The sequence below is a fragment of the Triticum aestivum genome, chromosome 3B, assembly GCF_018294505.1.
Source record: "Triticum aestivum cultivar Chinese Spring chromosome 3B, IWGSC CS RefSeq v2.1, whole genome shotgun sequence".
NCBI classification, from domain to species: domain Eukaryota; kingdom Viridiplantae; phylum Streptophyta; class Magnoliopsida; order Poales; family Poaceae; genus Triticum; species Triticum aestivum.
The window spans coordinates 799,731,452-799,759,260 of record NC_057801.1 but is presented as its reverse complement, the minus strand read 5'-3'; the positions used below and the strand labels follow the sequence as shown (position 1 = coordinate 799,759,260).

At 49.0% G+C, this 27,809-nt stretch overlaps 2 protein-coding genes across 2 annotated transcripts; both read left to right on the top strand.

Annotated features, from left to right (window-relative positions):
* Nucleotides 1-16,296: 16,296 nt before the first annotated feature.
* On the top strand, nt 16,297-17,069 carry LOC123066685 (uncharacterized). The gene is made up of 2 exons (XM_044489724.1): nt 16,297-16,554; nt 16,657-17,069. Exons 1-2 carry the CDS (start codon nt 16,494-16,496, stop codon nt 16,911-16,913), a joined length of 318 nt encoding a protein of 105 aa, XP_044345659.1. The 5' UTR covers nt 16,297-16,493; the 3' UTR covers nt 16,914-17,069.
* A 6,820-nt stretch (nt 17,070-23,889) lies between these two features.
* On the top strand, nt 23,890-26,642 carry LOC123066684 (putative serine/threonine-protein kinase-like protein CCR3). The gene is made up of 3 exons (XM_044489723.1): nt 23,890-24,399; nt 24,493-25,584; nt 25,685-26,642. Exons 1-2 carry the CDS (start codon nt 23,929-23,931, stop codon nt 25,429-25,431), a joined length of 1,410 nt encoding a protein of 469 aa, XP_044345658.1. The 5' UTR covers nt 23,890-23,928; the 3' UTR covers nt 25,432-25,584; nt 25,685-26,642.
* Nucleotides 26,643-27,809: the final 1,167 nt, after the last annotated feature.

Below are 27,809 nucleotides of genomic sequence, written 5' to 3'. Positions count from 1 at the left end.
TGACAGTGGGCCCCAGCGCCACTAACCCTAATTAGGATTAATTTAATCCTGTTTAACCCCCCCTGTCACTGACGTGAGGGCCCCACACGTCAGGTTTGACCTCAGCCAGCCACAGTTGACCACTGACGTCATGCTGACGTCATGCTGGCGCAATAATTATATTTCTGGATTTAATTTAAATCAGGAAATTCCAGAATATTAATTAAACTTCAAAAATTCATAACTTTTATTCTGTAACTCCAAATTGGACAAATTATATATGAAAAATGATCAGAAAAATCCAATCTATCCATCTGTACTATTTTCATGCATGATCAAACAAGTTAAATTGATGTTTTAAGCAGAACAAGAAAAGGCACTTTAAAAGGCCATATTTGAAATTGAAATTTGAATCCTTGATTCAAATTTGTTCAAACACTTCTGGTTTTAGTTGCATTAGCCCAACACACTCATATTGCCATGTTTCATGCATGCATCATATTGTTGCACATTGTTTGGTGATGCTTGTGTATCGATGTCCTTTGCGACAGGATCTGTCCCCGAGGAGTACCGTGATTACCCTAACGAAGAACCGTATCCGTGCATCGAACCATCAGGCAAGCAACCAACCATTTGATCATATCGATACAATCCCATGTTCTCGCTCCTGCTCTCTTTTACTGCATTAAGACAACGCGATTCAAACTGCTGTGTGCTACGGTAGTTGAACCCATTTCCTCTGCATGACCTGTCATTGCCACAGTAACTAGATGAAACCCACTAGCATGTGTAGGAGTTGATTGAGCCATATGTATGTGTTGTTCCTACCTTGCTATGCCTGCTATGCTTAGAGTCGTGTCAGGTCTGGTTCATCGGGGTGATGGGCTGGAGTGGAATGATTATGTTGGTAATGAGAGTGGTGTGGTGAACACGATTTGGTAAAGGTATCGATGAGAGGCCATGTAGGAGTACATGGTGGGTTGTTTCATTGAAGCCGACCTTAAGCACTGAGATCTGTATGTGTGATTTAAGAATCAGCTACTACCATGCATTGGGCCCGAAACCAATGGACCCTCTCGGCTTCTTATTCACCCTAGTTCTCCGTCCAGGAGTTGCAAGTAGTTTCTGGTGTTTGTAGCCTACTGGAGGCCGTGGACAGCGCTGACCGTAGGGGTGGGCTGTGATGCGGTAGGTACGTGGCCGGGTGTACCGAATACCCATTAGGTATCTCGGGAACCCTGTTCACATCGTTCGGGACCGTATGGGAAACCTCGGCCGGACTCCCTGCGGATGGAACCTGAATAGGCGATAAACCTGGACTGGAGGCTTAGGTGATTAGGTAGGTCGTGGCCGACACCCACGTTGGGCTTCCGCTTGAAGGTTGCCGAGTACATGTCGTGTAAACGACGGTAAGTGGTGAGAGCGTGTATGAAGAAGTACCCCCTGCAGGGTTAACATGATCTATTCGAATAGCCGCGTCCGCGGTAAAGGACTACTTGGTTGCCTATACAGTTCATAGACAAGTAAATGGAAACTACTAAAAGCCTCAAGATAAGTGTGAGTGCCGAGGATGGCTCTTCCGTAGGAAGACGGAGGTGGATCATCGGTAGTGTATTGAAGTGGTGAGTAGTGGACTTGTGTGCGCAAAACCATTTCAGTTGGAGTATCATAGAATAGCCTAGCCAAGAGTCAAAGCTGGCTTGCTGCAATAACTCCACCAACCCTTCTTGATACTATGCATGTATGTAGGATCTGATGTAAGTCTTGCTGAGTACCTTTGTACTCATGTTGCTATAATCTACATTTTACAGAAGACGCTGCAACCCCTTCTGATGGGTTCTATGTAGACGTTGACATCAACGAGTAGGCTAAAGACCCAGGTGGTGACCCTGAGCTTGTGAAGGACCACGTAGTATAGCTAGGCTTTCCAAGCCTCTTTTATTTTACTAGTTGTCTGTACTCAGACAAGTTACTTCCGCTGCTGGTTTGTATGACTGTATGACTTGTATGTGGGGTCGTGAGACCCGTACCTTTGTGTATGTTATGTATGGCTCACTGAGCCTTAAATAAAGTACTTGTGTCATAGAGTCATGTTGTGATGCTTCGTTGTATTTGCACATATCGAGCATATTGTGTGTATGATTGAAATGCTTGGTATGTGTGGGATCTGACTATCTAGTTGTTTATCTTTAGTAGCCTCTCTTACCGGGAAATGTCTCCTAGTGTTACCGCTGAGCCATGGTAGCTTGCTACTGCTCTGGAACACTTAGGCTGGCCGGCATGTGTCCTTCTTCGTTCCTGTGTCTGTCCCTTCGGGGAAATGTCACGCTTTGAGTACCGGAGTCCTGCTAGCCCAGTGCTACAGCCCAGACCCACTTGCTGATGACCGACACGTTCGAAGCTGGGTCATGGATGCCTGTCCCTGTAAGTCTGTGCCACTTTGGGTTTACGACTAGTCATGTCAGCCCGGGCTCTTTATCATATGGATGCTAGCGACACTATCATATACGTGAGCCAAAAGGCGCAAACGGTCCCGGGAAAAGGTAAGACGACACCCGTGGGGATACCGTGCGTGAGGCCACAAAGTGATATGAGGTGTTACCAGCTAGATCGATGTGACATCGAGTCGGGGTCCTGACACTTCTCTTCTATCGAAAGGTGACCGGCTTGCCTTGGTCCGCCATGTCCTTTGTGTGATCCCAACGCACTTCCTCATCACCATTGCATTCAACAAATCGATCCTCAAGCGGGTCAATCCGATCATTTGGAGCTTACTTTGGGCCGGCAGCAAAGATGCGACAGGCGGAAAATGCCTTGTCAACTGGCAGAGGGTTTGCAGACCCATCTCCCTCGGTGGGCTAGGCATCCGCGACCTATACCATGCTGGAATCGCTCTGCGTTCGAGATGGCTATGGCTGCAACACACGGACCCCTCGAGACCTTGGAGCCACCTTCATATCCCGCACGACAACGACGTCACCGCCATCTTCAGGGCGTCCACCACCTGGTACCTTGGCAACAGAACCAGCTGCAAATTCTGGAGTGACCACTGGATCAAGGGGAGATCTGTGGCTGAGATCGCCCCCCTCGTCCACTCGTTTGTTCCTCGACGCCAACGAAAATCTCGCACCGTCAGCAAGGCCATGCACCTCAGGTCCTGGGTTCAAGACATCAGGGGAGCACTGGGGCCCGCAGCCTTGCTCCAGTACGTCGACCTTTGGCGACAAATCTGGCATGTTGAGCTCTCGGCCACCCCCGACACCCTTACCTGGAGATGGACGGCGTCAGGCCTATACTCGGCCAGCTCTTGCTGCCAGGCCCTTTTCATCGGGTCATGCGGTGAAGACCACTGGAAACTCACATGGAAACCATGGGCACCTCTTCGCATCAAGTTCTTCATGTGGCTTGCGATGCAAGAGCGCTACTGGACGACGGACCGCCTAGCCCGTGATGGCCTCTCCTATGACAACAAGTGCGCCCTATGCGACCAAGAGCCTGAGACCATGCAGCACCTCCTTGCGGGCTGCTCCTTCTCCAGGCAGATTTGGCATGAAATTCTCGGTTGGGTGAGAGCACCTACTTGCCTTCCCGACGGCAACACCCCCTTCCAAACTTGGTGGGCAACCTCAACATACCAAGCGTCCCACTCCGCCCACAAAGGTCTCGCTTCCATCATCATCCTCACTGCATGGTGGATTTGGAAACACCGCAATGGGTGTGTCTTCGATCACGATCGGCCATCCTTCTCCCACCTCACCACAACCATTAAAGACGAGGTGCGCCTATAGGTCAAGGCCGGCGCCACAGCGATTAGCAACGTTATACCCGAGAGTTAGACTTTTGCATTATTGGGGATGAGCAGCCTCTTGCTCTGTCTGCTCCACCACCCGCGATCATGCCTCTAGCGTACATGGCTTGAGTGTGGTTGTAATCTCTTGCTGTATACTCTTCTTCTATCAATGCAAAGATACACAACTTGCGTATTCGTGAAAAAAAGACCGACCCCACCCACCCGTGTCCGCACCTTCACATTCCCAGCAGCCCGGCCGTGCAGGCCATCTTCCGGGCCTCCACTACTTGGACGATTGGCCACGGCAATTCTTGCCTTTTCTGGGAGGACCACTGTGTTGATGGGGCCTCCATTGCCGAGTTAGCACCTCTCCTCCATGCTCTTGTGCCTCGCCGGCGCCACAAGGCGCGCGCGCACTGTGTCCGCGGGCGTGGCTGCCCGTGCCTGGATCCAGGATGTGCAGGGCTCCCTGGGCCCCGCGGCCCTCCTGCAGTACATCCACCTCTGGACACGGCTCCGGCAGACAACCCTCTCCGATGCCCCGGACCTCCTCACTTGACGTTGGATGTCGAACGGCGAGTACTCCGTCAAGTCGTGCTACAAAGCCATGTTTGTCGGTTCCATGATCGAGCCCTCCTGGAAGCTAACATGGAAATCTTGGGAACCCCTCCGCGTCAATATCTTCCTTTGGTTAACCTTCCAAGGGCGATGCTGGAACGCCGACTGCCTTGCTCGCCGTGGCCTCGCCCATGCTCCGCTAGCTATGCCTCTTCTGCGACCAGGAAACCGAGACCATGGAGCACCTGCTTGCAGGTTACGCTTTCTATCAACAAACATGGAACGAGGTCTTATCCTGGTACCCCATCACCGACACACGCCACTCCCAGGCCCAGGGCTGGACTTCCGCGACTGGTTCTCCCTGGTCATGCAGGACATGCCCACATCCTTGAGACGCGGTCTGGCCTCGCTGATCATCCTCACTGCCTGGCGTCTTTGGAAGGTGCGGAACGCCTGCATCTTCCATGGCGCTACCCCCTCAATCCCCCTCCTCGTCAACGACATCAAGGAAGATGCCCGCGGCTAGGCCACCGCCGGAGGCAAAGGGCTCAGCAACCTGCTCCCGCCCCCGTAGTATTCGCCTGTGGGGACTAGCGCATCCCCCCCCCCCCTTCTCTTTGTATGCGCCCGAGTAGCTCTCGCTCACGCCCTCTTGCGTACGTGCTTGCGAGGCTATCCCTGTAACCGTCACTCTTTTTCCCCCTATCAATGCAATGATACGCAAAGCTTTTGCGTATTCGCGAAAAAAATACCATTACTGTACCAAGTTTACTTAGACCTTGCTCTTGAGGGTTAAGGATTTTTTTTGGAGTAGCTGATAATACACTTAACCTGGCTAAGTTACTCACAGTTATAGATAATAAGAAGGTGTGTCAAACATTGTTTCAGGAATGTGCTGCTGATAACGCCTTGCCTGTTATTCATGTGTAGTTCATCTTCTTCCTCCATGTTGTTGCATGTTGACCGAGTGCGTTGCCGGAAGCTTGGAAATGTAGACCTTTGGGCTGTTAAGCTGATATTCAGTTGTCAAGTTAGCCAAATTCCATCTAAGATTTACTAATCTCTTTGTGGTTTCGTGGTTTTTGTTTTTTATTCTGGATACCTGTGTTGGGATATGGCCGTCACAACTTATTATAAGCTAATTGATTACATGTTCCTTAGGTGATGTGCCATTCCCATTATGTCTATACGATTTGTATCCTCACCCTCACATATATACCCCTAATGTGTGATACCAATTCTTCTTTTATCATCTTGACATTTTTGAAGGATAGTTTGTTTAGTCATTTGGCTGCATGAAATCACTAACTTACCCTATCTTCAGTCCCTTATTGCTCCTCTGCCATTTTTCTGTTTGATCTTGCCAGGCTGTAGCTGTAGCTAGCAAGCTTCTCAGATGATTTGATCATTGAGATACACAGTTGTTCACAGAAAAAGTCACATTCTTGTTGACAAGAATTTGTACTGTCTTGCTCTTAGAATTCTGTGTGGATGCTAGGATGATACTAATCTTATAGGGAAAAAATACAAGGCTGTGAGGACAATATATAGGCTACTTGATCGATGTACTTCAAGGTTTGAGACTTTAGTTAGCTCTTAGCTGCTTATGAAGTTCCAAATATATAACTCGTAATTACTGTGTTTGATCATACATGGGAATCTGGAGAATATGACCCCTTCTGTATGGAAAATAATGCGGCGCTTTTGGATCTCATTTAAAATCACACAACAGCTTTTGGATCTCTTGTCGGAGTTTTTATTTTCGCTTCTCTTTGTAGCGTTGTGTTGTATCGGTGTTTGGTCTTTGTGTCCTCGGCTGTAAGGGAGTCATTAATTTAACGCCGGGCTGTAGGCCTCTTATCTAAAAAAAAAAACAGCAATGCTAGGTAGCGTTTGAACCTTAATTACGCGATCAAACACCGGGTTTTGTATTTCACGCTATTTGCTCTTTTTCAGATGCTAGTAATATAGCTAGAATGCCCACCTTTCAAGATTCAGTCGTAGATTCCGTGACCGCGAAGCTGATTTTTCCTGATCTTTTTTAGCTATGGCTCATGCACTAGTGAGTCAATGACTAATATGAGGTTGGTTGCTTCACAGGTACGCCTCCAGCCATAGAGCTCCACCAGCCATCGAGCCACTGAAGCAGTGTGTTCCGACCCTATAGTGTCATGCATCTTTTATAAGAACCCGCTTTATATTACAAAGCAATCATCCGATACAACCAACGATAGCAGCTGGGGCGGAAGCAGCACAATCTCGCCCAAAAAAAAATGAAAGAGAAAAAAGAAAAGAAATAAATGCCGATAACAGCGGATCGACAAAAACGACGAAGCCTCGTGACCGCTGCGTCCACTGGAGATCGCCCACCAAGCTTCGAGACTCCGAAGCGCCAGTACAAATCAACACCTTCAAGAAGGAACACGACGATGACGACGCTGCTGCCAAGGGTTTCCCCCGATACACGATGAGGAGAGAGGATGGGTAGCCCCGACGCCCTTCAGGAAGGTCCGGCGGCACCCTCAGCCGCCACCGCGTCGGTGTCATCCAAGCCAACAGGGATTTCTCCTGATCCCAGCCTCTACCTCAGGCACTTAGGAGCTTGCCACCAAACCGACCACCACCCAACGCCAACACGGATAGGAAGCTTCAGACGCTGTCTCACCACGACACCGCGAAGATGGTCTGCACAACGAAAAAGAGGAGCCGGGATTAGGGCAGCAACACCGTCGGCATACGGGAGGGCCCCACCTCCACCGTCCATGACGGTAGCCGACCGGACCATAGCAGGAGCCTACCGGGCCCGTGGCCCCACAGGCCCGGCCGGGCCCTCAAAGGCCCGGACAGCTCCCGCCTCCGCGCAGCAGCTGGTACGCCGTCGGCGTCGCTGTCCCAGTCCAAGCCGCCCCCTAGCCTCCCCATACAGAAGGTGTCGCGGTCGCGCCGGAGCTGACCTGCAAGGACCCAAAAGGGACCCTACGGGCCCAGATCTGGGCCGGGGACAAGCCACCGATTGACCAGCACCACCAGACCGCCCCGCCGCCAAGAGGCGGCACCACATCGGCGAGCGGCGCCGGCCTCTGCACCAGGACGCCGGACCGCCACCGGCCTAGCATCACCGCCACCTCCCCCACCACGGGAAGGAGGAGCGCGCGCGGGTAGGGAATGACCCGCCGCCGCTGAAACCACCCGGCCAGATCCGGGGGCGACCGCCGGCAGCGGCGGGGGGGAAGGACGGAGAAGGGGCGGGCAAGGCGGAGGGAGGTCGGGCGCCGCCCTGGCTGCCTCTCGGGGAGACGGCGGAGGCGGCGGGATGGGGAGGAGGGTATAGGGGAGGAGGAGCGCGGGGCGGGGCGGGGCGCCTGCGCCGGGCGGGCGGCGGTTGCAGGATCAGGGGAGGGCGGGGGCGGGGGAGCGAGGCGCCACGCCGGGCGTGCGGCGGCGGCGGGAAGGGCCTAGGGCCCATCGGGGGCGGCGGGGAACCCTAGCGGGAGCGGGAGCGGGGAGCGGGGAGCCGCGCTCTCTTGTTTTGGTGCGCGTCATGCATCTTTTCGAACCCTCTAATTTCATACGATGTGCATATTTTTTATAACTTGGTTTTTGCAATGAGATGGTTGACTCATGTCAAGCGGGCAGCCTGGGATTACCTTGAAAGAGAGCCTTCTCACTATCAATTTTCCTGTTCCGACTGACTCGTGAGAAATGCCTACCTACCTTGATGAGCAAAGAAGAGTACTTTATCGTCAGCATTCACTTGCCATGAGTCATGGAACCTTTCTGCTCACCTTTTAATTTCCTGCATTTTCCATGCTGATGGCAGTACTGGACATGACTATGCTGATATATTATTAATTAGCAATTTATCGGTGAGCTACAAGATTTGCACGAAATGCACCTCCTACAAGATTTTCATCGATCTTGCGCGCTTCCTACAAGATATGGAAAGTAGTGATTCTTCTTTCTTTTTCTTTTTCTTTATATTTTTTTATTTTTATCACTCACTTTGTGCCAACAGATGAGACAATATCAACTAGCTCATACAACGGTCGCTCGGGAACTATAGGTACAATCTGCAAAGCCCAAGCAATCATAAATGAGTTAGCCTCAATAGGCAAGGTAAACACAAAGGTAGGTTGGCTAACAAAAGAATCTTCCTCCATGGTGATGTAGAGCTTGTCCATATATAGCTTCGAAACAAGCCAAAGAGCACCAAAAACGGAGTCCGGATGTGAATGTTATGGCCAAAACAGTAAGGCGAGTGCTGCAGTTTTCTTCCAGGCGAACCAGGCCAGAGACTCCGGTCTTTGGGGGGGGGGGGGGGGGGGGGTACTCCTATCTGGGGCTGGAAACTCTGGTCCGGGACCGGGTCTACTCGTTCGGGGTGCGTTTTTTGGCGGAAAAACGCGATGAAAAACACCAAATCGAAGGGGAAATCAGTGGAAATTGGCCATGGGAATACAAAGGAAGGTAGATCAACAAGTTTAGCAGTGGATCTATGGACCAAAACCTACCAAAAAGCACTAGAATCACAGATCGAACCAAAAGCAATTTGGGGCTATTTTTGGTGAAAATTTTGAATTTCTTCAAGAACAAGAAAAAATTGGTGGAAAAAGGGTGTCAAATCCATGGCAACCTTGCCTTGATATCATATAATGCAGGCTTGTGCCTCTAGGGTGACGTGATGTTCATGGATTGACAAGCGAGTGGGGCGAACTCACGCAAGAACACGTTGAAGAACAAATAACACCAAGAACATAAGAACACGAACACGATACAAGGATCGTTTCCCTCACCGCTCGATCCAAGCCGGCCCAATAGAATCACGAAGGGAGAGACCGTGAGGTAGAATCCCTATGCTAGAGATCGGTAAGCGCTCAATAATATTGGGGGAGAGAGAGCGAGAGGTAGAATCTTCCACACGAGAGACTTTGCCCAATAAGGGGCCTTGAAACATTCCAATAGATGAATCGATGGAGTTGCCTTGAATCCCATAGGGATCTTCTCCACAAGGGGAGGAGCACTTGCTCAAGTCTTTCTTCTCTCTATTCTTTCCTATCTAGATCCGAGCCATAGGGGCACTATATATAGTCTAGCCACGAAGGGGTAGGTGGGAACAGGGATACAAGGGAATATTCCCGAAATATGCACTTAAACAGTCACTTAGTCTGGAGACTCTGTTAGGGGCGGAGGCTCTAGTCTGGCCTGGGGCGGAGACTCCGGTCAGCTCAGGGGTGGAGACTCCGGTCTTGGAGGTAGGGACCGGATACTCCGGTCACACTCCGGACCCCACCTTTGCATGTTACATCGTTTGGCAGTGATGTGGTGTAGCACCAAGGTTGGGGACTCCAGGTTCGTCAGGCCAGAGACTCAGGTCTCTTCAACATCTGGTTTGTCTTGTCGCTTCCTCCTCCTATTCCAAGCGTACGCCTTGGATGGCTCAAGCTCTAGGGCTTCCTCGGCATATCCCCGCGTGTCCATACTCATTGAGTCACACATAACAAGGCAAGAGGGTCAATGGTCAAGTAGTATACCATCCAAATGCGACATTTTGGGGTTCACAAAGTGGAAGGAGTTCACCTTTGATATCCATGGTGACTTGGCATATGTTGTAGTGCGACACATGCCAGGTTGGATGGGTAGGGCTGCATCAACAAGTCAACTTTACCTTTTTTTGCATGGTAATATGTGTCTCATTCATATTATAAAGATTAAAGTACAAGTCACATAAAGACGGACATGACAAAACTGAAAAGACAACAGAACGTCTCTGAGCTTGACACCAACGCCCGTCACCCGCCACCATGGAGCAAGCAATGGGAGGCACCACCGAGCTCAACAACCACCCAATAAGCATACAGTTGATAGCCTTCCACTTCCTTTCGTCCACACTAGTCTTGTCTCCTAGTTCTCCAACGGTACCCATCAAGTGTCCATCAAGATCCTTCTGCTCACACATCCAACACTACCCATCGAGACCAACTCAAATAGTTGGTAACCCCCTCTAGCCTGATGTCGTTGGGTGACAGGTCAATCTTCTGAAACACCTCCTGAGGAGGAACATTGGCCCTAGAATTCGATACCGTGAGAAACCTCGTGACTTGCTCGAGAGCTTCAACAAGGCCTTTGGATTCACCCATCTTGATCTTCCCAACCACTAATGTAGTAGCAACACAACAGCTACCCAACAGTCTTCTTCACGTGGCAAATAGTTGCACGAAGCAACAACAAGAGCACTTTTCCCTTACCAATCAGTACACTCCAATCAGCAGCAACAGAAGCACAATCCCAACAGCAGCAGCACACCCGCTAGCTTCTCAAACCAGACCCAGCTCGCGACCCCGACCAGCAGCAGCACGCCTGTTGCCAGCCCCGCTGCTCTCCTGCAGAGCACCGCCTCCTCGTGTAGCCGCAGGCCCCTGCGCAGCCGCCCAGATGCATCACCGTCTCCTGATTGGACCCCACCGCCTCACTGGCAACTACACCACCATTGCCGCCGCCTCGGCTTCGCCGCATAGGACAGCCTCCGATCCCAGCCGGAATCACCGTCCTGTCAGCCCCGCCGTCGCCTTGCTCTGATACCCTTTTGTGCTTTGAGGAGCACCAACCTGAAGAGCGGCGGCTGCACATCAAACTCGGGGGTGTGTTCTATCGAGGAGACAACTTACTCCTCCCTCACTTCTAGGTCAGCAACACACATTGGCCAGACCCATAACGGTTCAACGAGTTTTATTTGGAAACACAGTTGCACCACATTACCGAATAAGTTGCCCACGCACCGCACTTGTGCCACTAGTGCAGAACCGGGCAATAGCACCGGTTCGTAAGGCCCTTTAGTGTTGGTTCCGTAACCGGCACTAAAGTGTGGGCACTAAAGCCCCCCCCCCTTAGTACCGGTTCAGCACGAACCGGTGCTGAAACCACGTGGCACGAGCCAGCTCCGGGGGCCGGGAGCCCTTTAGTACCGGTTGGTAACACCAACCAGTACTAAATGTTTGTGGGTTTTTGTTTTATTTTTTATTTTTCAATTAAATTTGTGTTATCAATTTAATTTAGGATTGTTTTACGTTATAATGAGTTGTAGTCGTCGTCATCATCATCATCATCATCATCATCGCATATTAATAAATAAATAAACTTTAGCGCGCTAAAAATCATCGTAGTCGTCATTAATTACCACTATTTAATCATCATAGTCAGCTAGCTATCTAATCATCACCAACACTGGCTAGCTTAAAGAAGAAACATTCACTTTGTAACAGAAGCAAAGATATCATCGAGTTCAACATAATCATCACCAACATCGAAGTTCAGGACAATACGGACATGCATGCATGACAAGTACTAATTTAGAGCATGAACTAGCTACTCTTGCTGCTCCCTCTCAGGTAGAATAGCATAGAACATGTATAGCTCTCCTGATTCATCATACTGGAGCATGCAGATGAATCTGTCTCCTAATCTTGGGTTGCGCTTCTCCTTGCTGCCCCCTAGTACTTCTCTGCGATCGTTAACAATTTTGCTCCAATCTTTCACTATTAAGCATTCTTCGCTTTTAGAAAACCTGAATGCACTCATGTGCAATGTAGGAAATCTTAGTCGTAAGCTAACCATTGACATGCGATATTTTGTCTCGATCCACTGAGGCACAACTATCATCGGAAGTCCCTGTTGAAGAACATCGTATAGTAATTAATATACTAAGCAATGAAAGTTTAGCTTCAAAAATAATGTATGCAAAAGATGCACTAATTAAGGACAAATAGTTAAAATCTTACCATCTTTCGATTATAGATGTGACCGTAGTTCAATACAATCACCATTGGTCGCACGTTTTGAGTACTAACATTTCTAAGTTCAGGAAAAATATTTGTCTTGACAGTATTAAGATCCTCAAGCCATGAAACATAATGATTTATCTCCTCGCAGTTTAGTTGAGCCCCGGGGCAGTAGTAGGTCCTGTCTACCAAGCGCCGAACATGTTTGCTTGAACCGAAATAAGCTGACAATACAAATTAGTTGTCAACTATTTTTGAATAAACTGTATCAAAGACATAAACATATGCATGCATGGTTGAGAAATACTCGCATAATGGTAGAACTGGAGGCGTTTGCACATCGACCCAGATGTCTATATTACCTTCAATATCATCTTCCGGACGAATATCAAAGATGATAACCATATCAGGCTCAAATGCATAAGTCTTGCATAGTGCTTGCCAAGTTTTGCATTCAAAATGGGTGTATGTGTCTCCATTATATAATTTGACGTTGAAAGTATACCCATGCTCCGTCTTCAAGTAAACTCTCTTTACCTCCATATCATCTACAGCACTAAAACCTATCTTATCCAAGACAAAAATTCTTGCATGGCAGGGGATGCGCTAGTAGAATATTGAAAATTTAAAATTATAAGTTGAAGCAAATGAAGCATAAGTCATGCTTTAAAATTATAAGTTGAAGCAAATGAAGCATAAGTTTTGCATTCAAATAATAATTGCCGTTGTGACTTACTGTATCCACTTCGAATGTCTCATTCAGCTTGATGCTGAAGCGCCTACCATCAATAAGGAAATTTATGTTGCACAGGCCGCGCTGGTCTTCACAGTGTTCGCACATAATGAAATCTTTTTCGTTGTCAGATGACATTTCCTATATGTTCATATAGATGAAATATTAAACACTTATATTTTAATCTAACATTTATATAAACTCAAAATATATAAAAACATTAAATAAACAGAAAAAATCATTAACAAATAATATTTTAATTAGATCATCAAATCTCAGATACGACAATTTTCTTACTAAAAATAAACTAATTATATTAATTATTCAACTAGTTCAAATCTCAAATACCTAAATAAACTAGTTCGGCAATTTTCTTACTGAAAATAAACTAGTTATATTAATTATTCAACTAGTTCAAATCTCAAATACCTAAATAAACTAGTTCGACAATTTTCTTACTAAAAATAAATTAGTTATATTAATTATTCAACTAGTTCAAATCTCACATACCTAGCTAATTAATATCTAATTAAATTTTCTAAAAACAGAAAACAGAAAATAAGTAAAAAAATGTGCGTGTGTATGTGTGTGTGTATGTGTGTATGTGTGTGTGTATATGTGTGTGTATATATGTGTGTGTATGTGTGTATATATGTGTGTGTCTATACGATGACGGACGACGGGCGACGACGGGCGGCGGGTGACGGGCGACGAGCGGACGACCGGCGACGGGCGACGGGCGCGGCGGCCGGCGACGACGTACGGGACTCGAGCGGCGCCGCGCGGCGTCGCGAGAGGTTGGAGACGCGAAGAAGTGGGGAGATGTAACTGAAATTTTCGTAAGTGTTGTATATATAGGAGAGGCCTTTAGTACCGGTTGGAGCCACCAACCGGTACTAAAGGCCAACTTTGGCCAGGCCAAGAGGCGGGAAGAGCAGGCCTTTAGTACCGGTTGGTGGCTCCAACCGATACTAAAGGGTTGTCTTTAGTACCGGTTGTAGCCACCAACCGGTACTAAAGGCCTCGCGCTGCCACACCAAAGTTTAGTCCCACCTCGCCGGACGAAGGGCAGCCGCACTGGTTTATAAACCCAGCCGCGGCTACCTCTTTGAACTGCTCTATATAGCAGGTTTGTGGGCCTAAATTCTATGCGCTGCCCTGTGAGTCTGCTGGGCCTTTAAGGCCTGTAACTGCACGCTCGCGGCCTAGCAAGCCCACAGGGCAGCGCCCCAGTTTTTTTTATAGTTTTTTTCTTTTCTGCTTTATTTTCTTCTATTTATTTCTGCGTAGTTTTTTGTATAGTTTTTTCCTTTCTGTTATATTTATTTTCTTCTATTTTTTTGTGAGTAGTTTTTCATCTAGTATGCCAGAATTCAACATTTTCAGAGTTCATTTTGTAGTGATTTTCAATTTCACGGTCATTTTGTAAATGATTGAAAAATAGGAAATATATTTTTTTTTCTTTTCTGCTTTATTTTTTCTTTTATTTATTTCTGAGTAGTTTTTTCTTTTCTGCTATATTTATTTTCTTCTATTTATTTCTGAGTAGTTTTTTTATATAGTTTTTTTCTTTTCAGCTATAGTTTTTCTTCTTTTCTGCTATTTTTTCTTTTCTGCAAAACTTGATGGTCAAAGTCTGGAGTTATAACCAAAGTTTAAAAAAAAGAAATGCCGACGTGCAATTAGTTTTTGCCATAACAGAAGAAGTCCGGAGTTGTAATAAGTTATTAAAAATAAAAAAGAGGTGCAATGCTCGTTAATTTGCTTCAAGCCTTTCGGAATAGTGTAAACTGCACTGAGCATAGCTTCGTGCAGTCTACCATATTCCTGAAGGCTTGAAGCTAAGCAACGTGAGCATTGAGCCTCTTCTTCATCGTCTTTGCACTCAGGGCTTATAAGCCGCTCCTAGTCCCTCTCTCTTCGCGAGGTGGGACTAAAAAACAGCTTACTAAGAAACTGTAGTACTGGTTCATCCATGAACCGGTACTAAAGGTGCTCGTGGGGCCCAGCCTTACTTGACACAACCTCATTAGTACCAGTTGGTGGCACGAACCGGTGCTAAAGGTTCGCCACGAACCGGTACTAAAGAGCTCCTCCCGCCTAGCAGTTGGAACCGGTACTAAAGAGCTCCACCCGCCTAGCAGTTGGAACCGGTACTTAAGAGCTCCTCCCGCCTAGCAGTTGAATGGTGCATACTGAATGCACAAAAAGACTGGAGTTGTAATAAGTTTAAAAAATGAAATGCCTTTGTAACAGATGAGTTTAATTTCGTCATAAACCCAAATACTTCGAAAGAGATTGTCCAGTTTGTAAACGAAGTGCATCCAGTTTTTGCCTTAACCCTCTCTACTTTTTTGAACATGATATGTGGGTGAAATGATGATACCATGCCAAGTTTCAACTTTTTCAGAGTTCATTTGTAGTGCTTTTCAATTTGCAGGTCATTTAGTTCTCAAAACAAATCATTAAATGCATGAAAAATAACAAATGAAGGCATAAACGATTGAAAGTTGATGTCGTCGCTTTGAATGGTGCATACTTAACGCAAAAAATATAAGAGCATTTAGATCATGATCTTATATTTCTTTACAGTCTAAATTGTCAATATGATCTTATAACATCAAAAATACTTTGATCATCAATGATCTTTGTGTGTACAATTTGAATTGTCAATATGAGTCATCAATGATTTATAAACCGATGAAGACTGACCACAAATTCTACACATAGAGTTCAATGAAGACCAAGTGCTTGTGATAGTTTAAGAAATAACATATTTAAGGTGGTAAAAGGCTTGTTAGGGGAGCGAGATGGGACTAAAAACAGCTTGTCATAACCTCATTAGTACCGGTTCATGGTACGAACCGGCACTAAATGGTGATGGTGGGGCCATAGCCTGACCACAGACTGACACAGCCTCTTTAGTACCGGTTCGTGGCATGAACCGGTACTAAAGGTTCACCACGAACCGGTGCTATTGATCGCCGCCACGAACCGGCATTAATGTACACATTAGTGCCGGCTGAAATTCAAACCGGCACTATTATGCTTCACATTTGACCCTTTTTCTACTAGTGTGCGGGCCATTGGGCTAGTTCTGTATATAGCAGATGATGAATGTGTTGTACAGGCTTGTGGGAGTGGCGTTGCCATTTTGCTTCATAGGTTAGATAGCTCGCATGTACATACCTTGGACGACGAGCCTCCATGCACTTTTTAGCGTTTAGGTTTAAGTTTCAGTATATTTATAACTAAAATCAACAGGTATAAGTATTTTCAATCTATGTGGGAGAACGTGATGGCTCCCTTTTTTGATAGATAGACAGATAAAGAGATAGATAGGTAGACAAACAGACCGATATATACAGAGAGAGATAGAGATAGAGATAGATAGACAGATAGAGATAGAAAGATAGATAGATAGATAGATAATCTCGGGTCCTGTACCGGTTGTCTGAAATCTGAAGACTGGATCATTCTCTGCGCTTCTTCGTTCCACACAATTTACACTACCTTTTCCTCGTCATGTACGTATCCTCTCTTCCTCCTTGGTGTATAAATACCACTCAACTTTAGTCTCCAAAAGGTCCAACCAAATCACATATCTAACGAGAAAGGTAATACTGATTAAGGTAGGTAGCAGTGGAGACCGGAGAAGATGGGCAAGAAGAAGCTTGCCCCATTGTCATTGTTCCTGGCAATCCTCCTCATCACCTGCTGTAAGTCAAAATCTCTCCTAGATGCATATATTTTTCTAAAAACATTTGTGCATTTGGTTCAAGTTAGTTGTGAATCTCATGTATAATTTTGTGTAAAATTAGGTGAGATGGTGGAGGAGGTTGGGGCGAAGCTGGTGTGCGAGATCTACTGGCCCCTGTGCATCGAGAAGTGCTACAAGTCGGGCAACTGCATGCGCTGCTGCAAGAACTGGGGCTTCGTCCACGGCCGCTGCAACCCCTTGCGCGGCATGGGCTGCTACTGCTGTGCTGACGACTCTGACCCCCGTGATGCCGCCCTCCGCCGTCGCTACCAGTACCAGCAGCAGCATAAGATGGTCTCACCGCCGCCAGAATCCTGACCACCACCTGCTTGCATGAGATAGCTCCCTTCAGTGCTTCAGTCAGTAGTACATATCATCTAAGCTGTGGAAGAGTCAATTCAGTCTAGCAAACAAGCAATGCATGCCTGACAGAATGACTGGATCCTGTTGGCTAATAAGTATGTTGCGTCCCAAGTCTCAACTCCTGCCCTTTTTAAGGGCATCTCCAGCCGCGCCCCCAGAAAGGCCTCCCCAGGCGATTTTTTCACGCCGGCGTCGAAAAAATGGCCCAGTCGCGCCCCTGATTTTCGCCGGCTTGGGCCGAAAACAGCGCCGGCGGACCCAGCCCGAACCCAGCGCGCTGGGGAGCGCACGGAGGCGCCGGGGCGAACTGTTTTGGCGCGAAAAAGACGTGGGCCAGCCGCGTCAGCGACTCGGCGCCTCGTCTTCCCCCAACGGCCTCGGTTCCCGTGGGGAATCAATGGCAAGGCTGCCGCCGGTCAGCCTTGCAATTGATTCCTCACGGGCGGCGCTTCACGGGACGGCGCGCCGACGCCTCCCCTCCCTCGCACGCGTACACACGGGCACGGCCCGGCTATAAAAGCCGGCGGCCTCCACTCGCCTGTGCCCACACCAGCCCCACCCCCCCTCGCCGCCGTCCAGCCCCTCCCTCTCCCTGCCTCTCCCGAGCGCCGCCGCCCAGCCCCTCCCTCTACCTCTCCCGAGCCCGCCCAGCCCCGTTGTCGCCATGGCAGAACGCTTCCCCGGAGACGAGGCAGCGGCCAACGGCTTTGGCCGCCATTCGCTCCGCGAACAGGAGTCCTGGCTCCTGTTCCAGGCAAACATCCTGGCGCCGCCGGACATGCGCGCCGGGCCAACGGGGTGGAGGCTCAGCGCCGGGGGAGTGCCCATTCCCCCGTTGCCCGACGCCGTGGCGAAGCCGAGGTACTTCGCCGAGGAGGTCGACATCGTGCGCGCGTCCCTCACCGACGCCCAACCTCCCTCCCCCAGTACGCCGACGACAACCACGCGGCTTGGGCGGCGTATTTCCAGCGCCGCCAGCAGCAGCGCTTGGCGTCCACCAACGGCGCTCCGGTGGTCGGCGGCCGGCAGAACAGCGAGGGGCGCCACCTCTGGTGGGGCGTCCCCGGCCGCACACTCGAGGGCGTGCTCACGTACCTCGAGGGCGGTAACGACCCGCCGTTGGCGTACCCCCCGGCGAGGGTGGCCGCCCCGGCGCAGCACCGACACGTCGGGCCATGGGCGCCAAGGAGGTTCGGCGCTTCCTCTTCTTCCTACTCATCGCGCTCTTCTTCCCATTCCTCCGGCTCTCCGGCGCTGCTCGGCGTCAAGGCCGAGCCCGCGGCGGAGACGCCGCTCGGCCGGCGCACTCGCAGCGCCGGCATCGTCATCAACGAGGCGGCCGGCGCGCCTCGTCCTCGTCGGCTCCTCCGCGCTTCGTCAAGCCAAAGATGGAGCCGGGGCTGGCGCCGGTGAAGACGGAGCCGGGGCTGGCGCCGGTGAACGCGGAGTTCGACGACGACGACGCGGCCCTCGAATGGGCGCGCCAGGACTCCATTGCGTTGGAGAAGGCGCGCCGGGAGAAGGAGAAGGAGCGCCAGTGCGCCGCCCTACGCCGCTTCGAGGAGCGTCGACGCGGCCGCGAGGAAGGCGGGGTCGTCGTCTTATGCGACAGCGACGACGACGACGACGCGCCGCCGCCTGTTCACCAAGGCGACGCCGGGCAGGGGTCCAGCAGGGGCACCCGCGTCAAGGAGGAGAAGGCCGACGACGACGATGGCGGCGACGACTTCAGCCACTTTCTTTTACTTTAGATTAGGTTAATGTAATGTTTGGACGAATTTCGCCGAAACTTGCCATGGTTGGCCGAAATATAACTAGTTTTTATCATAACTTCGCCGAACGATTTTTTTTTTAAATACGCGCCTGGGGGCGGCCCTGGGGGCCGACGGCTAGGGACCGACTCGCTCCCAGGCTCATTTTTTACGCCGGCTCACCCTCAGACGGCGCTTTTAGATGCCCCCTGAGGGGGCAACGGCTGGAGATGCCCTAAACCTCAAACCGTAACTTTGCGTTGCGTCTCAGCACTGAACAAGATAGACTCGAACTGGATCATACTCGTGCAAAAGTTTCTCAGAATAGGAAAGATGTACTGCATTATTTTACTTATTTTTAATCGTATATTTTTTTTTCTTTTGAGAAACCGGCAGGAGCATTGCCCTTTCATTTCAGACGAAAAAAATATATGTACAGAGATGTTAGGTTTTTTATGGCATCTTGACAAAATCTGCAGTAACAAATACTACCCCAACAAGTCAGCCGACCGATCGCCACTGGGACGCAACGTATATATGTCGGAAAGGTGCCACTACTCTCTATCGCACCCACGCCTCTTATCCTGGCCATCGGTTTGCCATGGGATGCGTGCAACAGTCTGTCACGTTGCAGGTCATTTGCATATGCATGGACTGTTATGTCAGTCCATTATGATAATTTAGTATTTCCTGTCTTATGTTGCAGTGCTGGGTCCTGCGGTAGGCGGTGCTGTCCGTGCACCACCACAGACCAACCACTGTTGTAGCTGCCTCACCTTATCATTTTTCAGTCAAAGTACCAGGCCCTTGTCTGTATTGTTTAATGAGTTTTGTTTTACAACCAAGCGAAGCAAGGAAACATCTACGGTCAAAAAAAAAGGAAGTAAAGAAACACCTGTGGCACCCTTGGTAATCACGCCTCACGAACTGATTTATTTTCACGCGTCCCAAACAATAAGTGCCTGCTCACTACTTGTCGCTCACCATAAAAAGAAATAAAGAAAGGTAGAAATAAATCTCACCGCTGAAATTGTTTATGACTCACGGGCGGACACGTTTGCCGTCTTGTCATAAGGTGGGAATCTGTCCCTCATGAACAGTGGCCTAGGAGTCACAGCAGGTTTTAAAATTTGGCATTGTTCCAGTCACTGTTACTGTTCAATTCAGTTGTAAAGTAAACTAGCGCGCGACAGAGATCAGTTCAGATCTCAAGGATGAGCACCATCGAACCAGCGGTCAGGATAAGGTGTGTGCACACACTCGAGAGTAGTAAAACCGGTGTCATATATTTGGCTGTCGCTACACAAGAAGAATTTGGTTGGGTGTGCGATATTGAAAAGCTACCAGATATTCTTACAAAGCAAATTGACACATCGTCATGCATTCTAAGACCAAAGACATGCATATGGTCATAAGTTAAAATTGCCCCCAAAGGCATTCTAAGACCAAAGGCGTGCATCTCATCATATCCTCTATTCTTAAATAGTTACAACCCACTATCTATCTTTTTTTCTCTTCATGCAACTATGCCACATCATAAAGGCATGCATATGGTCATAAGTTAAAATTGCCCCCAATGTTGCAAAATAGTAGTCACCAATGCCACGTACAAGTGACAAAAAACGGTTTGCAGGGAATCTCCCGCCTGGGCCGGCCCAAGTATAGGGACCTACTATACTGCGTTCTGCATGCTGGAGAAGTCACAGCGTGCCCTTTGGGGCCGGCCCATGTGCGGGCGTCTATTTTTTAGATTCGCTTTTCATTTTTATTTTCTGTTCCGTTTTATTATACTTTTAATAATTTGGAACTTCAACAAACTTTTGAAATTTAAAAAACTGTTAATCTTGAAATAAAATAATTAAGAAAACATTAAATGTTTCTGAACTGAAAAAATGCTCGGCTTTTTCTAAAAATGTTCGCAATTGTGAACAAATTGTTCATAAAATTAAAAAATGTCCTTGATTTTGAAAAAACAAATCCGTTTATTAAAAGTTATTAATTAAATTGAATAAAATGTTTGCTAATTCAAAAAAGTTTCATGCATTTTAAAAATAGCTCATGAATTACAAAAGATTTTATTGATTCAGAAACTATGTTTGTTGATTCAGAAAATTTTCATGCATTTCAATAAATGTTAGTGAATTAAAAAAAATCCACCAATTTTGAGAAAAATGTTCGTCTATTCTAGAATTGTTCACTGATTCCAAAGAAAATGCTTAAAAACCATTTGTAATATAAAAAAATGTTCATAATTTTTAGCAAATGTTTGTAAATAGTAAACAATGTTCACCATATTTAAAAAAGTTCACGAATGATCAAAGGTATGTAGTTAAACAGTAATGCTTCTGAGTCTTTGTGACCATATACCCACGTGAATTTTGAAGAATTAGCTGCCACGGTGGATCATAATATTGTGTATTTTTTTGAGAAAACGTTTCTTGAAATTCAGAATAATTCTTTGAATTACCAAGTTTTTTGACAATGACGATATTTTTTTTGAAAATGTGTACAATGCTTCAATTTGTGAATAAATTTTAAAAAGGAAACATTTTCTTGCATATGTGAACAAATTTTCAAAATCATGCGATCATATGTGAAGAAAATGTGGTCATTGCGATTGAAGATTATGAATTTTTTTTCTTCCGTTGAAACGCACGGGCCATTTTGCTAGTAAGAAATAAATGACTTACTTATAACAAACTTATGGACAAACGACATACACTAAAGAATTAGTACTGATGATGATAACATACTATATACTGAACCATGAGCTAGACTAAACCAGGAATGCCAACAATACTTAGAAACGACATGTTTAAACATTCTTAGCAAAATAAAACAATGATATAGTGCTAATTCTAAGTAAAAACTGAATAGCTATGAATAAGAAGACTTTCAAATAACAAATGAACTTACAAGAATATATGAATGAGATAATCTTCCAGCTGCTATTGCTCGCTTGCTTGCTGTCTATCTATACCAGTCTTTCCTGCAACTTGCCAGCAACACTAAGTACAATTATATGCTTGTTAACAAAACTGAGTGTTACACTCAGGTACTACAGTACTCCTCCGGTCTTTTTTATTCTGCGTATTAGATTTGTGTCCAGTCAAACTTTTGCAAAATTTGACCAAATTCATATTAAAAAAATATCAATATCTACAGTACCCAATATATATACTATGAAACTACATTTCATAACAAATTTAGCAATATTGATTTGGCGTTATGAATGTTGATACTTTTTTATGGTCAAAATAAAGATACTTTGACTTTAGATAAAACTTATATGCAGACTAAAAAGGACCGGAGGGAGTACTACGGTAAAGTCGAGCTGACCAAACAAAAAATAGGCTGGCCTAAAACATTGAATTATTTTGACTGATCTGGAGTATTAAAATGAGGAGAACATGTACCGAAAATGAGAGCTGGAATCACTTAGGCTAGTCATAGTGGGAGTAACTTAGTTAGTAACATAACGCACTCCAAGAAATTTTACTTATGTGGCAAGTATTTAATGTAAGGTGGTAACATAATATGTTACTGTAACATAGCGCTTCCCAAGACAAGATGAGTCTACAAGCTAATAAATGAAGCCATCTATGACATTACTATCATGTTACTTTGCATTATGAAGGTAGTAATTTAGACTAATAGAACTTAAAAGTAAATACTCCACCGCTGTTACTACAAATCAATATTGCTAGATTTGTTTTCCCGCAAAAAAATATATTGCTAGATTTGTTATGAAGGGCCTCACGTGGTGGGCCCTTATGGAAATTCTGGTCGGCTCATGACTTGCCTTGGATTGGCTTCCCTTGCTGTATATTTCCCGGGTAGCTGCGTAAGGCCAACTCCACCGCGCAACGGTCCGGACCTATTTATTCCGTTTTGTGTCCGGCCGACCCATTTCGAGCATAAACATGTGCCGGGTTTGAGTCGTAACGGACAGCAAACGGACACGCGCTCGTTCGCGTCGGGGCCGCGTGGCAAGCGGCCACCTACCTCCCGCGCGCCAACATTAATGAGCACGCGCGGCTAGGCCCTCGCCTGTCATCCGCCCAGGCGAACGGTCGCGGTTCTTCTTAAGTGGGGAAGCCGTGGACCGGTCGTTGTCCACACTCCACGCTCCACCCCGCGGCCCCCTCGAAACCCGACACACCCAAACCCTAGCCTCGAACTCGCCGGCTGGCCGCCTCGCAGCCATGGGGCTCTGGAACTACGGCCACAAGGGGAAGCACGACCGCGAGGCTGGCTTCTCGTCGGGATGCCGCCGCGGCTCCGTGAAAAAGGAGGAGGCCGCATCGCCCCCGCGCCTGCCCCCTTCACCATCGGCCCTAGGGCCGCCAGCGAGTGCGACCGGCAGTACATCAACGCTATGTGTGTCGGCGCTACTGGGAGACGAGGACGCTGGTCCCGTGGAGCGACGTCCACCTCCCCAACAATTGGCACCTCTCCGCCGACCGGGTCCCGATCCCGCCGGTGCCGATGAGCGGCCGTGCACGCCGCGATGAGATCGACCGCCGCCGCTGCCTCCTCCCCGATGACCTCTACTACGACGATAGTACGCCCCCGACTCCGTGCTCTGGGACACGTGGCTCCAGGACAAGCACGACGTGCGGCGCACCTCGTACTTCGCCGGCACGGCGTCGATGTCGGAGCCGCGGCAGCCACGCCGGGAGGTGCGCGGGCGTACACGGGTACGCAGCCTCACGCCCACGCCGTCGCCTTCCCCGTCACCACCCCCACTTTCTCGCATGACAGTGGAGGAGGAGGCCCCGGACATTTTATTTAGGTTTTTCTGTTTTTTTAATCACGCCCAATACGGACATGATTTGGTATGCGGCAGCGTGTTGGATGCTCCCACGACCCAACGGACAGAAGCGGACATGGACGAACCCATTGCCGCCTCAAAGGGACAAATTCCTGTCAAACCGGATATCCGAATGGTATCGTGCGGTGAAGTTGGCCTAACCAGCAGTCATCGAAGTGAAGCGCGTCCACTTGAGTACTTTACCTTGCTAGCTTCCTGGGAGTTTCTGCGAAGAGCCTTCGTCCCCCGCGACGACGACCGCAAAAGTGGTTTCAACGGCTTGGCCCCAGCATGGAGACTCTAAGAAAAGTAGCGCGGTATATATATAAATCAAAGGCAACCGCGGCATCATTTCGAGTCTCGCCCTCGGGTGCAGGTCGACCAAATTCCTAGGTAGGCGGCTGCCATGTCGCTGTGGACTGAGCTCGGCGATGTGGCGACGGTGGCACAGCTGGTCGGCACAGACGTCGTCGGGCTCATCTCAAGGATCACGCAGGCCGCGGAGACGGCGCGGCAGAACAGGAGGGATTGCCGGCAGCTCGCGCGTCGGGTGCTCATAATCTCGCGGCTGCTGCCGCTCGTGGAGGACCCGGAGGCGGCGCGGCAGATGGCCGGGCTGGGTGACACGCTGCAGGAAGCCCACGAGCTCCTCATGTCCTGCCAGAGGAGGAGCGCGGCGTACTGTCTTTTCATGGCCGGCAGGAAGGCCGTGAGGTTCAGGGAGATGCAGAACAAGATCGACTTCTACCTTCTGCTCTTCCCCGTAACCAGCCACATCGGCATCGCACGCCGTCTCGACCGGATCTACAAGCTCCTCGACACCGCCGGAGCCGGAGGTGAATCGTCTATGCTTCCACAGCCGTCCCAGCTGCAGCAGGTATATATGCGCAATTTTAGTAGTACTGTAGTACAAATTTGTCTCGCGGCTCCTTGAATGCTGACTGCTTATTTATGGTCTATTTTTCATCAGGAAGTAGTAGTACCGTATGAAATCCATGAATTCACGTTTGCAGAAATCGTCGCTGCCACCGATTATTTCGCCCCTCACACGGAGCTCGAGCCCGCCAGCTCTGCAACGATGTACAGGGGCAGCCTTCACGATGGGCGTGAGGTGGCCGTCAAGCGCATCACGGACCGCCGTGAGTACAACTTATTACAGGAGGAGTTCCGCACGGAGCTCGACATCCTGCCACGGCTCCAGCACAAACACATCGTCCGCCTCCTCGGATCATGCGTGACTGCAAGGAAGGACAAGCAACAGAAAAAGAAGCGTCTGCTGTCCTGGTGGAGGAGAAAGGAGCCGAAAGAGCCGGAGTGGCTGGCCGTCTACGAGTACATGGAGAACGGCACGCTCTTCCACCATCTACACCCTGATCAGGGCTCCTCCGAGCTGTCGTCCGTGACGGTGTCATGGAAGGCGCGCATCGAGGTGCTCCTCGGCGTGTCGCGCGCCATCGAGCACATGCACTGTCATGCCAACCTGCCGATCATTCACCGGGACATCAAGTCGCGAAACATCCTTCTCGACGCCAACTGGGTGCCGCGTTTGTCGGACTTTGGCTTGTCCTTGGCCTGTGACATGGCGATGAGTGAGGAGTTCGGGATGACTTGCCCCGTTGTGGGCACATTTGGGTACATCGACCCAGAGTACTTGGCCACAGGTCATGTGAAGCCGACGAGCGACGTGTATGCGCTGGGCATCATGATGCTCGAGGTTCTGACAGGTAAAAAGGTGACTGAGGAGGACGAACAGGGGGCTATATATTTGCCATCGTTCGCAGTCCCCATCATTGAGGCCGGCAATATTAGGGGGTTGCTGGACACTCGACCCGTGCCGGAGCCAACGCCCGGGCAGCTCCGGGCGCTGGAGAACGTGGCCCAGACTGCACGATGCTGCGTGAAGGAGTAAGGGAAGGACCGGCCGGCCATACCAGACATCGTGGCCAACCTCGAGACGGCGCTCGAATTGTACCGCGGGGACGAGCCAAGCTCAGTTCACGACTCACCAGAACATGCCAGCAGCAGCCTACAGTGGGCAGTCTTCCCGTCCCAGCCGGAGCCGGTAAACTACAAACTCATTGAACTCTGTTACATTAGTGAATTCAATCGTGTTCATATGCTGATGAAGATAGTACTTATTTTGTGGTCTCTTGCTTAATTAGGAGTCTTCGGAGATCACGTTGGCGGAGGATCCTCCAGGCGGTAGCGGCGACGAGAAATGCAAGTCTGATCCGGGCGGCAGCTGCTCCAACTCTATCGACGGCGCGCGGCACCATAAGATTACTAACTCTATCTAGTCTCGTTAGTAATTGACCCTTAGTTATGTTCTCGTCTGGTCATCAAGAACTTTGCAGTTGACACCAGTCGTGAATGACGTCTGTCAGGAAAAAAAAAGAGGAACACGCATGGGTTGACGGAATGATGGGTCTCACCCTACCATCTTGGTCACGGTGCACAACGTAAAATGACTTACACACCTAGACGGAGGGAGTACTTTGTTTTTAGCCTCCGTCTTTATTTCCGGAAGCACGCTCGCTGTCGGGGAAAAAGCCGTCAACCCATGCAAGGCCCCACTCGTTGCGTACTTTCTGACAAGGTCGCTGAAGCACTCGTGTTTATAGATCGATTATTATTACTTTCCGATCGTAATACTCCCGCTAGCCACCGAAGCTAGCAAGAAGCCTGCTGGATGCTTCCGTCAAAGTCCCACGTAATATAATAAGCAAGCTAATCAGCTTAGCAATCAATCTCGCCGGAAGACTGCCACACCAACTCACGTTGTGACCGCGTCCCTCATGGATCGGCGGGGGCAAGTCCAACAAAGAGCACTTGCGCAGCGGCCAGGGCGGCACCCCTATCATGCGGCGGCAGTCCTAGCCGCCATAGCTGTCGGGAACCGGCGGGTTCTATGGCGATGGTGGGCATGACGGCGGCCGCGGATCTGGATGGCAGATCCGCCGTCGATTCTTTACGTGGATGATCGGCGGCGTGATGAGGGATTTGGTGAGGGGATGGAGGATCTCTGCCGCAATACCGGCGGCGGCATACGTCTTTATGACGAGGCTCTGCGCAGTTCCAGCCAGAGGCGAGATTAGGACGACGCGGCTTCTGGTGAAGATTGCGCCTGACTGCGGTCTTGACGGACGATGGCGGCGTCTCTGACGTCGTTTTCCTTCTTGAGACATAGTTGTTGCAGGTCACATCAATTCGATCGGGATGTTCCCGGGGAATCCCTAGATCTGAGTCTACCGGATTGGACGACGACGGCACCTTCGGTGTCGTTCTCCCTCCTGTGGGCATCGTTTTGGAGCAAGTGCTGACTGGAAGGGAGCGGTGTTACATCTACCGCAAGGCAGACGGTGGATCTCGGCGGCATGGCGCTGCGGAGTTTCTACGATGGCCGCGTGTGGATGGATACGTGCAGGATGGCGTTGTCTAGAGATGGATCGGTGGAAGACGGCGGCGGCGGTCTCAAAGAGTGCGCCGGACCGGTGTGTGTCCCAGACCCGGCAATGCGGCTTGTTTGAGGCATCCGGCTTTACATGTTAGGCTTTGGTGCGATGTCTGTTTGGTATCCGGCTCGAACAATCAACACCTCTTCATCAAGTGGATAGGAGTAGTGACAGATGTTGCCAAGATGATGACTTCAGATTTACTGATTTATTATTTTGTAAGGTCTTTATAATTAATTAAAAATGGAGTAGCGACAGATTGTAATTTACTGATGGTAGCGGCAGAGCCTTTGTAGCACCCCTTCATCTAAAAATGCCATCCCTAACAGCGTGTGCTACGTTGTAGGAAATTCTCTGTGAGGACGACGAGAAGCTCCGGGCTCTGAAAGAAGAACACGGCGAGCAGATATGTGACTTGGTGACAAAGGCTCTGCTCGAAGTCAACGAGCACAATCCCAGTGGCCGCTATCCTTTCAGTGAGCTGTGGAACTACAAGGAGGACCGGAAAGCGACCCTGGAAGAAGTCATTGCGTACGTCCTGAAGCAGTGGCGGGTGGACAGGGGCAAGCTGAAGCGGGAAGCGCGCCGAACAAGATGCTGGAAGTACTCAAGTTGAGGACATTACGCGCTGAAGCTGCTGGGGGTACCTAACTAGACATGATGTTATTTTGGCCACAATTAGCGTTTCGTGAATGCTTGCTAGTTATCCTAGTGATGACTGATGAGGCGGTTAGATCGTTTTCGGTAAACCTATAACTGTTTAGTTGCAGGAGTGGTGTAGCATTGACATGAATGCTTCCTAGCTAGTTACTCCCTCCGTCCGGTGAAGAGTGTG

Excerpts from the sequence above, each read along its gene's own strand:
- LOC123066685 (XM_044489724.1), top strand. The coding sequence starts at position 16,494 with ATGGGCAAGAAGAAGCTTGCCCCATTGTCATTGTTCCTGGCAATCCTC. Across the intron at positions 16,555-16,656 it reads AATCCTCCTCATCACCTGCT|GTGAGATGGTGGAGGAGGTT; the intron begins GTAAGTCAAAAT and ends GTGTAAAATTAG.
- LOC123066684 (XM_044489723.1), top strand. The coding sequence starts at position 23,929 with ATGTCGCTGTGGACTGAGCTCGGCGATGTGGCGACGGTGGCACAGCTG. Across the intron at positions 24,400-24,492 it reads AGCCGTCCCAGCTGCAGCAG|GAAGTAGTAGTACCGTATGA; the intron begins GTATATATGCGC and ends ATTTTTCATCAG.